The sequence below is a fragment of the Stenella coeruleoalba genome, assembly GCF_951394435.1.
Source record: "Stenella coeruleoalba genome assembly, chromosome: 7".
Lineage (NCBI taxonomy): Eukaryota > Metazoa > Chordata > Mammalia > Artiodactyla > Delphinidae > Stenella > Stenella coeruleoalba.
Window position 1 is genome coordinate 100,097,540 of NC_137153.1, and position 13,014 is coordinate 100,110,553.

General features: G+C 38.3%; 1 protein-coding gene across 6 annotated transcripts in view; it reads right to left on the reverse strand.

The window, feature by feature from the left end:
• The window catches only part of SVEP1 (sushi, von Willebrand factor type A, EGF and pentraxin domain containing 1), a 254,513-nt gene that overhangs the window by 63,041 nt on the left and 178,458 nt on the right, over positions 1 to 13,014 (reverse strand). For all 6 annotated transcript variants that reach the window (XR_013829121.1, XM_079927084.1, XM_079927087.1 and 3 more), the window contains 4 exons: positions 11,830 to 12,006; positions 11,521 to 11,605; positions 10,494 to 10,685; positions 8,675 to 8,842 (listed from right to left, as the gene is read on the reverse strand). Coding sequence is in view for 5 of the 6 variants with exons in the window: in XM_079927084.1 (XP_079783210.1) it covers positions 8,675 to 8,842; positions 10,494 to 10,685; positions 11,521 to 11,605; positions 11,830 to 12,006 (622 nt within the window). In the remaining variant the exon portion in view is untranslated. The remainder of the gene's footprint in view (positions 1 to 8,674; positions 8,843 to 10,493; positions 10,686 to 11,520; positions 11,606 to 11,829; positions 12,007 to 13,014) is intronic.

Sequence of the window (13,014 nt, forward strand, 5' to 3'; positions counted from 1 at the left end):
TTGCATATATGTACCACATCTTCTTTATCCATTCGTCTGTCGATGGGCATTTAGGATGCTTCCTATAGAGGCTCTTGCTGTTTTATATTTTTATAGCAGAGTTTACATCCTTTGCACACTTTGAACCATGCATCATTATTTTCATGGGGTCCTTTGATGTTGCTACCGTATTTCATTGGCTGAAGTTTATAGACATCACCTGAGACATCCCTGATTTATTAGGATCCATTGTGCCATCTATAGAGTGCTTCCTTTAGGTAATGGGACTGACTGCTTTGAGGCAGAAGCCTCTGCCTCCAGAACCTTCCTTATTCCTAAAAGCCTCTTGAGGACACAAGAACAGAGTCTTGTAATCTGGCAGCACTTCGTTAGGCCTCTGACCCCTGATCTGCTGGACAATATCCACCAATGACTCTTCCCTAATGGAAAATCACAGCAAAAAACTCTTCTGTAATATAATGGAAGATTACCACTAAATATATGTATTTTGATTAAATGAATTTAAAGACTGCATTTTCAATACTATCCATACTTTCCTAGAATTGACACCATCCCTTTCTCTGACTTAAGAACTTGACTTTTCTTTATGATTCTCAATCAACATTTAGTTCTTCATTAGGCAATTAGGCCATGCTGTGTGCAAGAATCCCTTCCCTAGTGTACAAGGCAATGGCAGTGCATGTACTTTGTGTCCCAGATGAAATAGCTTTTGAGGGGAGTCGTGAAAGAAGCAGGAAAGGAAGAAAAGTAACAGGAGCAAAGAAATGGGAGTGTGATATAGCTGGGGGCTTGTGGGGACTTATAAGTAGTTAGGAATGGCCTATGAACAGCTGGAAAAGGAAGCAGTGGTCACTAGGACCTTGTGTGTTTTTGACAATTGTGATGGTTAATGCATGAAGATGTGGCAGGCACAGATTAACTGGAAATGGTTTTTGACAGTTCCTTTGACAAGGATTCTCATAAGATTTTAGCAGAAGAAATGCTGCTAGAACAGAAAGATATTTAAGTGGTTTATTAACTGGATGACCCAAAGAGTATTATTGGTTAATAGAAGTAAGCTAGTTGGGCGTTTCGTATCTTCTAATGTCACAAAACTCTGTCCTTAGCCCATCAGTTTGTAAGCAACACATAACTGTAGGGTGAAGGATAAGGGTTTTAACAGGGCAGTTCAATGTTTCTCATCTTACTAGGTAATATTCAACAAAGATAAAATGGGAGGTCCTGTATATAGATAATAAAGAAAAACTGCACAAAGGGAAACCTGGCTTAGTGGCAGCCAATGTGAAAGACTTTAGTTTCCTTGAATGAGTCAATGGTGACATCCTTAAAAGGGTTACTGCATCTTTAGAAACTCATTTATCCGGAAAGAGAAGAAGAGAAATGAAATAAATTGTCATGTTTTAAGTACCACGTGTCAGTCCCTAGACTTGGTGTTTTTATCTCTCTTGCAGTTACATTCTAATTTGCACATTCAGCTCTGGGTATCACAATTCAAAAGGGGCTATAGACCTATTGGAATAGGCTCAGAGGACAGTGACTCTGAGAGTGAACAGACTTGGAATCATGTCCATTGATGAGAAAGAGAAAGGCAGATTTGAGGTTGAGCTGGCTGAAACGTCTGTCTAAACGTCTGTCTCCCTACACCTTCACTTCCAAAGCTGCAAGCTTGGCATCTTAACCAGAATGTAGGATCATGTTTTAGTCATGGAAATGTTATGAAGGGGCTGGGATCCCTTACTGAAACCTCTTAATTAGCTCTAATGATCCATTTGTAGAATCTTGGGGCCAAGCTATCAATACTTGAATGGCTGGCATTTCAGAGGAGCAGAGGAATTTACACTGAGTGGCTTCAAAAATAAATAAATAAAGCCAGTGCTTTAGACTAGACAGCATATTCAGTGAAGATGGGGACAGAGGCTTATCAAAAATAACTGTCTCCTGAAACATATATATCAGTTAGTCTTTTAAGATGCTAAAGAAGGATATATTCTCTGAATGGCAAAAAAAAAGAGGAATTAATTTGTAGTTATTGCCTAGATAGAACTATAACTGGTCTCTGATCAAACAGCCACACCATTTCATTATGTTAGAAATCTAAATGAGTGTTAAGATTTCTGGAAGACATATTCCACCTGCTTATGTAAAAGAATCACTTAAAATGATAAAGTTTTGTACAGATGATAAGATACATCCTATATACATTGGCTACTAAAACAGGAAAAAGTGGAATTGGTACAAATCTAAAACATTGAAATATTTAATTTTACTCTGTGTGACCTTTTGTATTCTCATTCAAGAGACACTGGGGACACCCTTGCAGTCTGTTATTAAAAATCAGGCCATATGGGGCTTCCCTGGTGGCGCAGTGGTTGAGAGTCCGCCTGCCGATGCAGGGGACACGGGTTCGTGCCCTGGTCCGGGAAGATCCCACATGCCGCGGAGCGGCTGGGCCCATGAGCCGTGGCCGCTGAGCCTGCGCGTCCGGAGCCTGTGCTCCGCAACGGGAGACGCCACAACAGTGAGAGGCCCGTGTACCGCAAAAAAAAAAAAAAAAAAAAAAAATCAGGCCATATGTATTATAAAACAAGTTGTTTTCCTCCATAATTCCAAGGAAAATTGTCCCATCGATATTACAGTCATGTCATAGAATGACACATTTTAGGATACACTGGCTGTAATACATTATCATACTTCTGGAATGATAACAAAAATCCTTTGAAAATGGGCAGAGTAATCTCCAGATGCAATTTTCAGTGATTTGATTCACGGAGTGAACGCCTACTAAGAGGCATGGGCCTGGGAAGCTTTGTGAGAAGGCTCCCCAGTGGGTTATTAGCTCTTCTCTTCTGCGAAAAAGAACCTTAAAAAAGTCTTAAAAGAGCAGCATACTAGATATTTAAAGGGCTGCAATTGAATAAGAGCAATAGAAAGTATAAATCTGTCTCAGTAATTAGTTCTGTTTTCAATTGAAAAAGATTACAAAAATGTTATCGTAGTATATTCACTAATTGCATTTAAAAGTCTATATTTGAAAAGACTCAAAAGGGAAACATTCTATCAGGATGTTCGGATGTCAATGACCCTTCCTTTCCAGTGAGTTTCTCACCAAGAGAGTATACATGAGAATGAAAAGGAAAATGGGAAACAAGTGAACATTTTATTAATTGAGGCAAAAAGCTGAAAACCACCAGTGTAATGTTTTGATAAAAGGTGAATTTGGAAGGCCAATTTCAGGGCAGGAGACAGAAATCAGACTTATTCCTTTTCTTCTCTGGCATTCATCTTACTACTCCAGTCTCCTAAGGTCTCTACTCTTCTATCCTAATCTTGAGAGAGTGTCTTCTTTTCTTAACCCAAGGAAAGGCCCATGCAAAGCACACCACCAATAAGAGAAGACAAAAATACTGAGACCAAAACAAGAATGTGTGTATGTATACCCAATAACCAGGAGTGAGTAGCTTAAATGGTGTGTAGGTCAGTGGTCTGTGTTAGGCAGCCCCAAGGGAGAAGAGGGAATTGAAAGGGCTAGGGAGGGAAATAGGCCCTAACATTCTTATCAGGCCAAAAGCATCTTAGGAAGTGGAAGGAGACAGCAGGATGCCAAAGCCATTACACAAAAGCCATGACATGAACACAGTGATTCCATCCTGGAATAGAACAGACATTAATGCATGTTGACCTATGCTAATCAATCCCTTGGTGGGGAGAGATAGAAAAGGAGTGAAGAGAGAGAGGACAAGCACTGACTTCTAGTTCTGGCTATAATATTGTCTGAACACCCTCCCTATATAACACTTGATGAAATACAACAGAAATTATTTTAAATGCATAGCTTAGCTGACCAGAAAGGAAATCTCCATGTGCCAGAAATGAAGAGGAAATTAAAAACAGAAAAGTAAGCCTGTGAATGAATGCTATGGCTGCCCCTGGATTGGACAGGAAAGGGGAAATAGAGAGTAATAGCTGAGTCTCTGGCAAGAATCTATGTCCTAGAAGGACATACACTGAAAGGATATTCACCAGAAAAATTCCACCTAGAGGCCTAGTGAGATGACAAGTGAGATCTCTGTATTTGCTGGGAATCTGGCTGGAAAAACAAAGTCCTGGCTAAGGTAGCAGAACCCAGGACTGCACGTCATGTGGACTTGAGGGTAGGGTTTATACCACTCATTTTGTATGGATAGCCTTTGAACTGATAAATAAATGTGAAATTAGGTTTTTGGATGGTGATACTCCTGGGGCACCTAGAAGAAAAAATAATCCTTATACTCAGACCATTAAAGAACTGTCACAGATCAAACAAGTCCCAAACACTATAAGGACAGAATGTGAAATTACAAAACACACATGCACGCTTTCCATCATGAATGGGTCAGTAGGCAGAACAAACAGCAAGATGAGGGCACCAATAAATTGAGATGATAGAAAAAGTGGTCTAAAATCTAAAACAAAAAATGAAATAAATATGTTCAAATAATTAAGGACAAAACCCCTTAAAATCCTATTTAAAAAGAAGAGACTGTAAAAAGAAATAGTTGAAAAATAAAGAGAAATGCTAAAAATAAAAATATAGAAAATAAAAATTCAAAAAAAGGGGACACATTTCAAAAGCAGATTACAGATAGTAGAAATGAAAATTAGTGAACTGGAAGATATATGTGAGGAAATTATCCAAATGCAACCCAAGTTTTTAAAGAGATGGAAAATGTGACAGGTTAATAAACATGTAAAGTAGAAATAAAAGCTCCAATACTTATCTAATAAAACTTACAGAAATAGAGAAAAGTGAAAGTTAAGAAGAATATTTAAAGTGAAAATAGCTTATTCTAAAATTGGTGAAAGATACAAATTCTCAGATGTAAGGAGTACAATGAGCCCTGAACAAGATGAATGGCAATTAGTACAACTTTAGTCATACCATAGAGAAACACCAAAATAACGAAGACAAATTAAAAAAATAAATAAAGGGAAAACACATTACTTATAAAGGAACAACAATTCAACCAGTTTCTCAACCTCAGCACTACTGACATATTGGACCAGACAATTCTTTGTTGTGGGGGTCTGTCCTATGCATAGTAGGATGTTTTAGCAGCACCCCCAGACTCTGTTCCTATAGCACCTTCCCTCAACGGGGACAACCAAAACGTCTCCAGACATTGTCAAATGTTCCTGGAGGGCAATATTGCCCCTGGTTGAGGGCTACTAAATTAGACGGATGGAATCCTCAACAGAAACACTAGAAGTCATAGGGCAATGGAAATATCTTTCAAAAATGTTTATGGAAGCAAACTATTAATGTAGACTTGTATACCCAGCTAAACTATAATTCAAGAGCAAGGGTAAAATACTATTATTTTCAGACAAAGATTGTGTAACATACTGACTCTTGCCAAAAGAAAGATATAAAGGATGTACTTTAGGAAGCAGAAGCATTAAACCCAAAGGAAGGAGTGGGATGGAAAAAGCAATTCATAAAAATGAATGCTTTTTATGAAAGATTCATAAAAATGTTAGTAAATCTAAATAAGCATTGAGTATATCAAAAAAATGACTAATTTGGAAAGTAAAATAAGAGGGCAGTAAAATGTAGATAGTGATAAGACATTTAAGATGAGAGGGGTGACAGAAACAAATATTTTCTAAGATCTTTGAGTTGTTCAGCAGAAAGGCAAAGAAACTGAGTATGATCTCAGAGTAGGAAAAACTTCTTAAATTTGACACATACAAAAAACAAACTCTAAAGGAAACAATTGATAAATATTAAGGACTATCTAGTATAAAGTTAAAAATATGCATGCCTCATGACCCAACAACTCTCACTTTTGGTGTCTAGGCCAGAGGTATTCTTCCTTCTATGGACTGGGAGATGTGCAAGGATGTTTACTTCAGCACTGCTGTATCATCAAATAAAGTGGAAAGCAATTAACCCTCTACCAGCAAGGAAATGGGTAACTTAGAGATTGCTCATTCTGACAAGGAAGCACTATAGAGCAGTTAAAATGAATTCTGTTGATTTACCTTTATCAACAAAGGCAAAAAACACGACGTTAAACGAAAATCAAGCTTCAAAAGGATACTCAGAGTATGAACAACGTACATGAAAATTAAAACATTTAAATCAACAGCATATTTGTTTATGAGTACATATGTAACACAGAAAAAAATGCACATTTACTTTGAGAGGAGTGAGAAAGTGATGAGAATGGCTTCTAGTTATTTTTGTAATATTGTATTTCTTTTAGAAAGAGAGATCTACAATAACTATGGCAAAAATTTAACATGTACTTTTATCTCAGCAGTGGATACACAGGTAATTTTAAATAGAGATTAATTTGGTTTTGTGCTCTTTTGTATATTTAAATGTTTCATTAGGCATTTGTCCAGAAAAAAGGAATAAGACAGAGGTCTCCGGTCTGGCCACCCTCCTAACACTCTAAGAGTAAGTGTATGTAAAGGGGCAAAGTGTTCTTCCTCTCACCAAAATTGTTACTTTCAGAAAAATGAAACTATCTTCTAATAGCTATTGATATTTTTCTTTTAGGAAAAAAACATGAGTGGTAGTGATTTGTGACCATGTGTACTTTCCATTAATTTGATTAACTACTTAAGATAGTTTCCCCTATATTATTAAAATGTCATCACTTTACATAACAATAATGATGACACAGAAAATATTAATAAAGCCGTATTTATATAGTACCTTCACGCACATGTAAAGCACTTTTATAAAAATGGCCTCATACCCTTTAACAGCTATATGACTGAGATGACAGATTTGGTTTCCATCTTTTCAATGAGAAGAAAGCTCCCAGAGTGTCTATTTGCTTAGAGCAGAAGGGATCTGTATGATAACGTGGCCCAACGCCTTTATGTTTTAACTATAAAGTGGGAATAATATATCTTCTTCAAAATCCCTCTCTTTGTTGAAGGGAGCACATGAGATAATTCACAGGAGTGTCCTTTGAAGAAAGTAAAACCCTCTACGAATGCAGGGATTTGTTGTGATTTTCCTTATTGTCTTTATTGCTTCTTTTAACAAACCTTTTTTGTATGATACGTAGACTTAGCATTAGGCAGATATAGAACTCTTCTTATGATATAAGTGAATGATTTATAGCGAAAAAAAGAAAAATGGGGATTTTTATAAGAGCATGATCTTTAAAAGTATATGCAAAGACAAAATTCTAGTAGGAGATATAGTAAAGTATCATTTATCTTCGGGCAATTTAAAAAAATATGTTTATTTTCTAGTTTTATATGGTGATAATACATTACTTCTTAATCAGAAAAAAACCCAGAAGTTATCAATATGTAGCTATTATTTGGAACATTTATATCGATAAGGTTTCACAAACATTTAAATGACTAATCTTAAATAGTACTATGTAGTTCGCTAGGAAGCAATTTTTAAATGAGTCAATCCACAGGGGAGAGATGGGGCCATCAAAAGCTAATTCCCACAAATTGATACAACATTGTAAAGCAACTATACTTCAATAAAATAAATTTTAAAAAGCCAATTCTTACACTGACATTTTAATATTCAAGATTTCTTTTCTCACTTAAGAAGGTGTTAAGATCCGGGATTTCTGTCAGTTATTTACGTGAGTATTTGACTCTCAAGAGCTTTTTGCAAGAAAATATGGTTGCCACCTGCTGGTGGCCTGTATTAGTGGAACGGTCTTCTATCTAGGTGAAAACAACTTCAACTTTCACGTTACTTTCATGAAACTGTGTCCTCTCTTCTGTCCTAACATCATAGTAGTGGCACAGCTTGTTGAGTTATTATTTTCTGCCTAGTCCAAGCAGTATATCATTTTACTGCTCACAATATCCATAAGGAGTATCAACCTTTAATGACTCATAGAAGCAGAGAGAGGTTATACCATTTTCCCTGGGCTGCACAGTGAGTGAAAGATAGAGCTGAGACACAAATGCAGAAAATGGCAGCCCCTCTGCTGTCACTCGTTCCAACTGCATGAAAAGCATCTGTGGTAAATCTGGACTGTGAAAGTTATAAACTATTCCTGGTGAAAGCATTTATTGAGGAAGCACGGAAAAAAATGAGCAATGAAATGCCAGTCAGATGATCTGGGATTTAATCACCCCTCAATTCTTTACTGCCTGCCTAAGACCCTAAGCAGATCACCATCCCAGAGGGAGCCTCTCCTTTCTCTGTGTCTTACACGGTTTTTGTGAGGATAAAATGAGACGAGTATGAAAGCACTTTGTAATCTGTTCCTGTTTTTTTACATTTTATCTCTGAATTAAATGAGATCATTAAAAATTTAAAAATCTGAACTTTTTAATATTTTTTTCATGCGGATGTGGCATCTTTATGTTGTGACCTACGTCTTGCGTTTGATTTGGCAGAGGATAAATACACAAACGCCTATTTAAATATGCTTTTTCCATCTTTAATTAAAGTATAGAGATATTTTCCACTGCATTGCCCAATGTCCGTTATTCAAGGCCTAATTTGATAAATTACTCTAATTCCAGGAAAACATTGTTCCCACAGGGGAATATGCTCCCTTTCTGTTGTAAGAAAAGAACATAAAGCTCTCTTTGGCTTTGGCCGCCAGGAAATTTAATTTAGTATTCAATGGAGCCCATCTGCGGTTGGGCCCATCCTTTCCCAAAATTCCTTTCCTTCATCGGGTTTACTCACCCTTCTTTGCAAGTGTAAGTGACAGTGTTCCCAAAAGTGAAGTTACTCCCGGTGGTGACAGCATCTTTGATGGCCGGTGGCTCTCCACAGGAGACGAGATGGCAGGTAGGTGGCGCTCTATCCCAGCTGCCTGAGGCCGAGCATTCGATGACCAAAGGGCCCTGCAAGCTACAGGAAAGAATGGTGCCACCTCTTTTGTTGGCTATTTACTTACTGCTCTGGAGGTGAACAAGGAAGAACTTAGGAGAGAATAGGGGACACTTGAGGAATTTTAATACATAAAAATAAAGTTTCTTCCCATTTTATTGCTTTATATAAAAACAAGGGAAATCTGGGACTTCCCTGGCAGTCCAGTGGTTAAGATCCTGTGCTTCCACTGCAGGGGGCACAGGTTCAATCCCTGGTTGGGGAACTAAGATCCCACATGGCGTGTGGCAATCAATGTCAATCAATCACTTTTTTTTTTTTTAAATGGAAATCTCAGCTGGCTATAGATTCATTTAAAACTATGAGTAGGCTAAAACAACATAACTGGGGTGCAAAATAAAATGGTTCAATGTGCTCATTGGTGGTGCTGTGATTAGCAGATTACTTGGATGAGAAAGGGTAACATGCTGGTTAGGATCCAACGATAAGGAAGACAGACACCCAGGAAGTCAGGGTAACTGAGGTCAGAGGGAACTGCCCTTGCCATTAGCCTGGGCATCTGAACAGTGTTGCTCATCACTCTGACCTCTGGTCTTCCTTTGAATTTAAAAACCTCGCAGGCCTACGGCATGCCTTATCCACCTTCACTTGCCAATCAGCTTTTGATTGTACAATTCACTCCATTTTCTGTTCATTTGATCTGTTTCATGTCAGATCCTGTTGGCCTCGTTTTTGATCACAGCCCGACTCTCTATTGTCCCTTCTTTTTGTTTTGATTTGTTTTTATTTATTTTATTTTTGGCTGTGTTGGGTCTTTGTTGCTGTGTGTGGGCTTTCTCTAGCTGCGGCGAGCGGGGGCTACTCTACGTTGCGGTGTGTGGGCTTCTCATTGCGGTGGCTTCTCTTGTTGCAGAGCACGGGCTCTAGGTGCGTGGGCTTCTGTAGTTGTGGCTCGCAGGCTCAGTAGTTGTGGCGCACAGGCTTAGTTGCCCTGCGCCATGTGGGATCTTCCCGGACTAGGGCTTGAACCTGTGTCCCCTGCATTGGTAGGTGGATTCTTCATCACTGCGCCACCAGGGAAGCCCCCCCCCCTTTTTTTTAAGATTTTTTTGATGTGGACCATTTTTTAAATCTTTATTGAATTTGTTACAATATTAACAAATTCCTTAGTTCCTTGACCAGGGATTGAACCCGCACCCGCGGCATTGGAAGGTGAAGTCTTAACTACAGGACCACCAGAGATATTGTCCATTCTTTTTGAACACACACACACACCCCATTAATCAAATTAACCTCTTAACAGTATTAAAGACCCTGGTCCTTATCTTGACATGATTTTTACGACATCCTATGCAATATTTCGTTTGCCAAAATATCCATCACTAAAGCATTTTATTAGGTGTTGTGTTACGCTTCATAAACATTTTTTGCTTTCTTGTTTAATGTCTGAATGTTTATAACATTGAATTAGAGGTCCCAGAGACAAAATTAGATGGAATATTTCCCTGGGCATTTACTATAGGCTGAGCCTCAAGAAGTACACACATTTGAGAATATCTTACATTTAAAAACTTGTATTTCAAGCTGGCCAGTCACACGCAAGTGAAACCCACTGAGTAAATAATGAGGAACAGGGTATTGTAGGAAGCTTGGCTGGTGTCTAGGACTGTACCTGTATCCATTGTCACACGAATACGATGCAGTAGAAAGATAGGTAAGCCCACTCAAAATATATTTCCCATTATTTATGTCTTCGGGGCTGGAACACTTGACCAGTTCACACAAGGGAGGAGAATGACTCCAAGAACTGCTAGCAAGACAGGATGATTCTTTTTCACCCTCCAGAGTATATCCTTTATTACACCTGATGAAGATAAAAGAAAATGACAGAACAGAATGCCTTATTTTGCATAAGTTTATCTGTGCCAAAACTTCCAAAAAGACCAAGAATTTACACATATTGTTAGAGCACTTTTTTTTCCTACTGAAATAATGCTTTGAAAAAATTTTTTCAAGGTTGAATACTACGCATCTTGCTCTCAGGGATCCTGCTGGGTGATAAACAGAAGGACGGATTTAGGGTTTGGCTTGTCTCCAGTTTGTGTCATGGATTAGAAGTTGCAAACAGAAAATTCTTTTTTTAGAATTTATTTTATTGTAGTTGATTTACAATGTTGTGTCCGTTTCTGCTGTACAGCACAGTGATTTAGTTATACATATGTATATACATACACTTTTTCATATTCTTTTCCATCATGGTTTTATCATAGGATATTGAATATAGATCTCTGTGCTATACAGTAGGACCTTGTTGTTTATCCATTCTCTATATAATAGTTTGCATCTACTATCCCAAACTCCCAATCCATCCCTCCCCCACCCGCCTTCCCCTTGGCAACCACAAGTCTGTTTTCTGTGTCTGTGAGTCTGTTTCTGACAAACAGAAAATTCTCGGTTTGAGAGTGGTGCTGTCTAGAATGAGTCCCTAGGATGCCATGGAAGAAGACCCTGCAAGTTAATGAATATTTTTGGCTATAAGCTGGAGCTCCGGATCCAAACCCAAACATGTCATTCAATTAATTCCATATTAATTTGAAAACATCCTCTGGGATTACTCTTTGTCTTTTCTTCCAGTATTCTATCACTACCAGCACGTCATCAACAAACTCTACAATGTAGTGTTAATCTTAGACACTCACCTATATATTACTTTACTGCCGTAGGTAAATGCTGATCCGTCAATGCCACCATTCTCCGGGATAGCTGGTGCACCGCAGGAAACGGCTTAAGGGAGGAAAACCAAAAGGCATTGCTTTTCTTAGCCACTGTGTGTAAAAATCTCTAAAAGCTCAAGGGCAGCTCTAGGTTTTTGCTCACGTTTAAATAAAAGCCCAATACTGGGCTTTAAATACAAAGAATACTGAGACAACATAACACTTGGCATTTCTCCACCTTGACTTTCTAGAGTGGCCAAACGCCATAAACATGGGGGAATTTACTCAACATACGTTCACAATATGGTATTAGATGACTCCATTCTCCAGACTCCAAACATGTTATCTTGGCCACTCCCATCAGCTGGTGCCCTTCATCACACGAAAATGTAACTTCAGAACCCACAGTATAAATCTCCCCGGAAGAGCGGCCATTTTCTGGATTTCCTGGAGCCTTGCATTTTATAGGTTCTTGAAAGAGAGAAACGGTTTTTGTGGGTCAATAGGTGGCTTTCACACAACCATGCAAGGTCTCATAGCAAAAGAATTCCACTACAGTTAAGGTACCAGTTAAATCCTGAGGAGAAAAAAAAGCTTTTGAAGGGAAAGGCATGAAGTCCAGGGACACACTAGCTGATTAGACCAGAACATACATTTAATAGGCATTTTAAAAACGGTATTTTGAAACAGCAATGTATAAGAAAAAGAAACGAAATTTATCAGCCCCAAAAGGAAGCTGTTTATCGAGGAAGTAGTGGTGGTGCCTCAGCATGGCTCATAAGGGCTTCAGCTCTTCTTCCTTCTCCCAACGTCATACCCACTTTTTAAGAGCAATGGACCTTCTCTCAAGCTGATGTGAAGGCTGTCCCAAAGCACATTTAGGAGAAGTTCCCAGCCGCCCCTTCCAAACAGCCTACAGATCCTAAGCCTCCTATGTGTAGATCTGGGGTGAGTCACTACTTCTAGGAAAGGAAAAAAGTTAAAGGGAGATTTAGGGCTGAACAATAGGAGTGAATAAATACTTAAATTCTCAAAAAGGGAAGATATACTGATTTAATCTTTCTGAAGGATCCTTTTGGCTTATAAGCCAAGGACCTTAACTGAAACCCTTGCAAAAAGTAAAAGCAATTATAAGATTGATTTTGAGAATTCCTCTTTAATTTCTGTCTAATTGTTTTCTGGTAGTTGCTTTCTCATAACTCATGTAGAAAGATATATATGGGTTATCACAAAACATAGAGATGTGTAAGGCAGGATTGTCTGTGTTTTTTCAATGATATAATTCTGTGTGCCTGAGGCAGAAAGATACTGAAGGTGAAGAGGTGATGAAGCATCCTACTTGCTCTGACTGAGGGAGTAGAGGCCATTGCTTATATGTCTAAATCCACTCTATTATTCTTCTATTATGTAGGTATTTCTTCAACAGTCTGGTGATAAAGTTGGCTCTCAGTTTTGTTTTTCAGAAATTGGGAAGTTAGC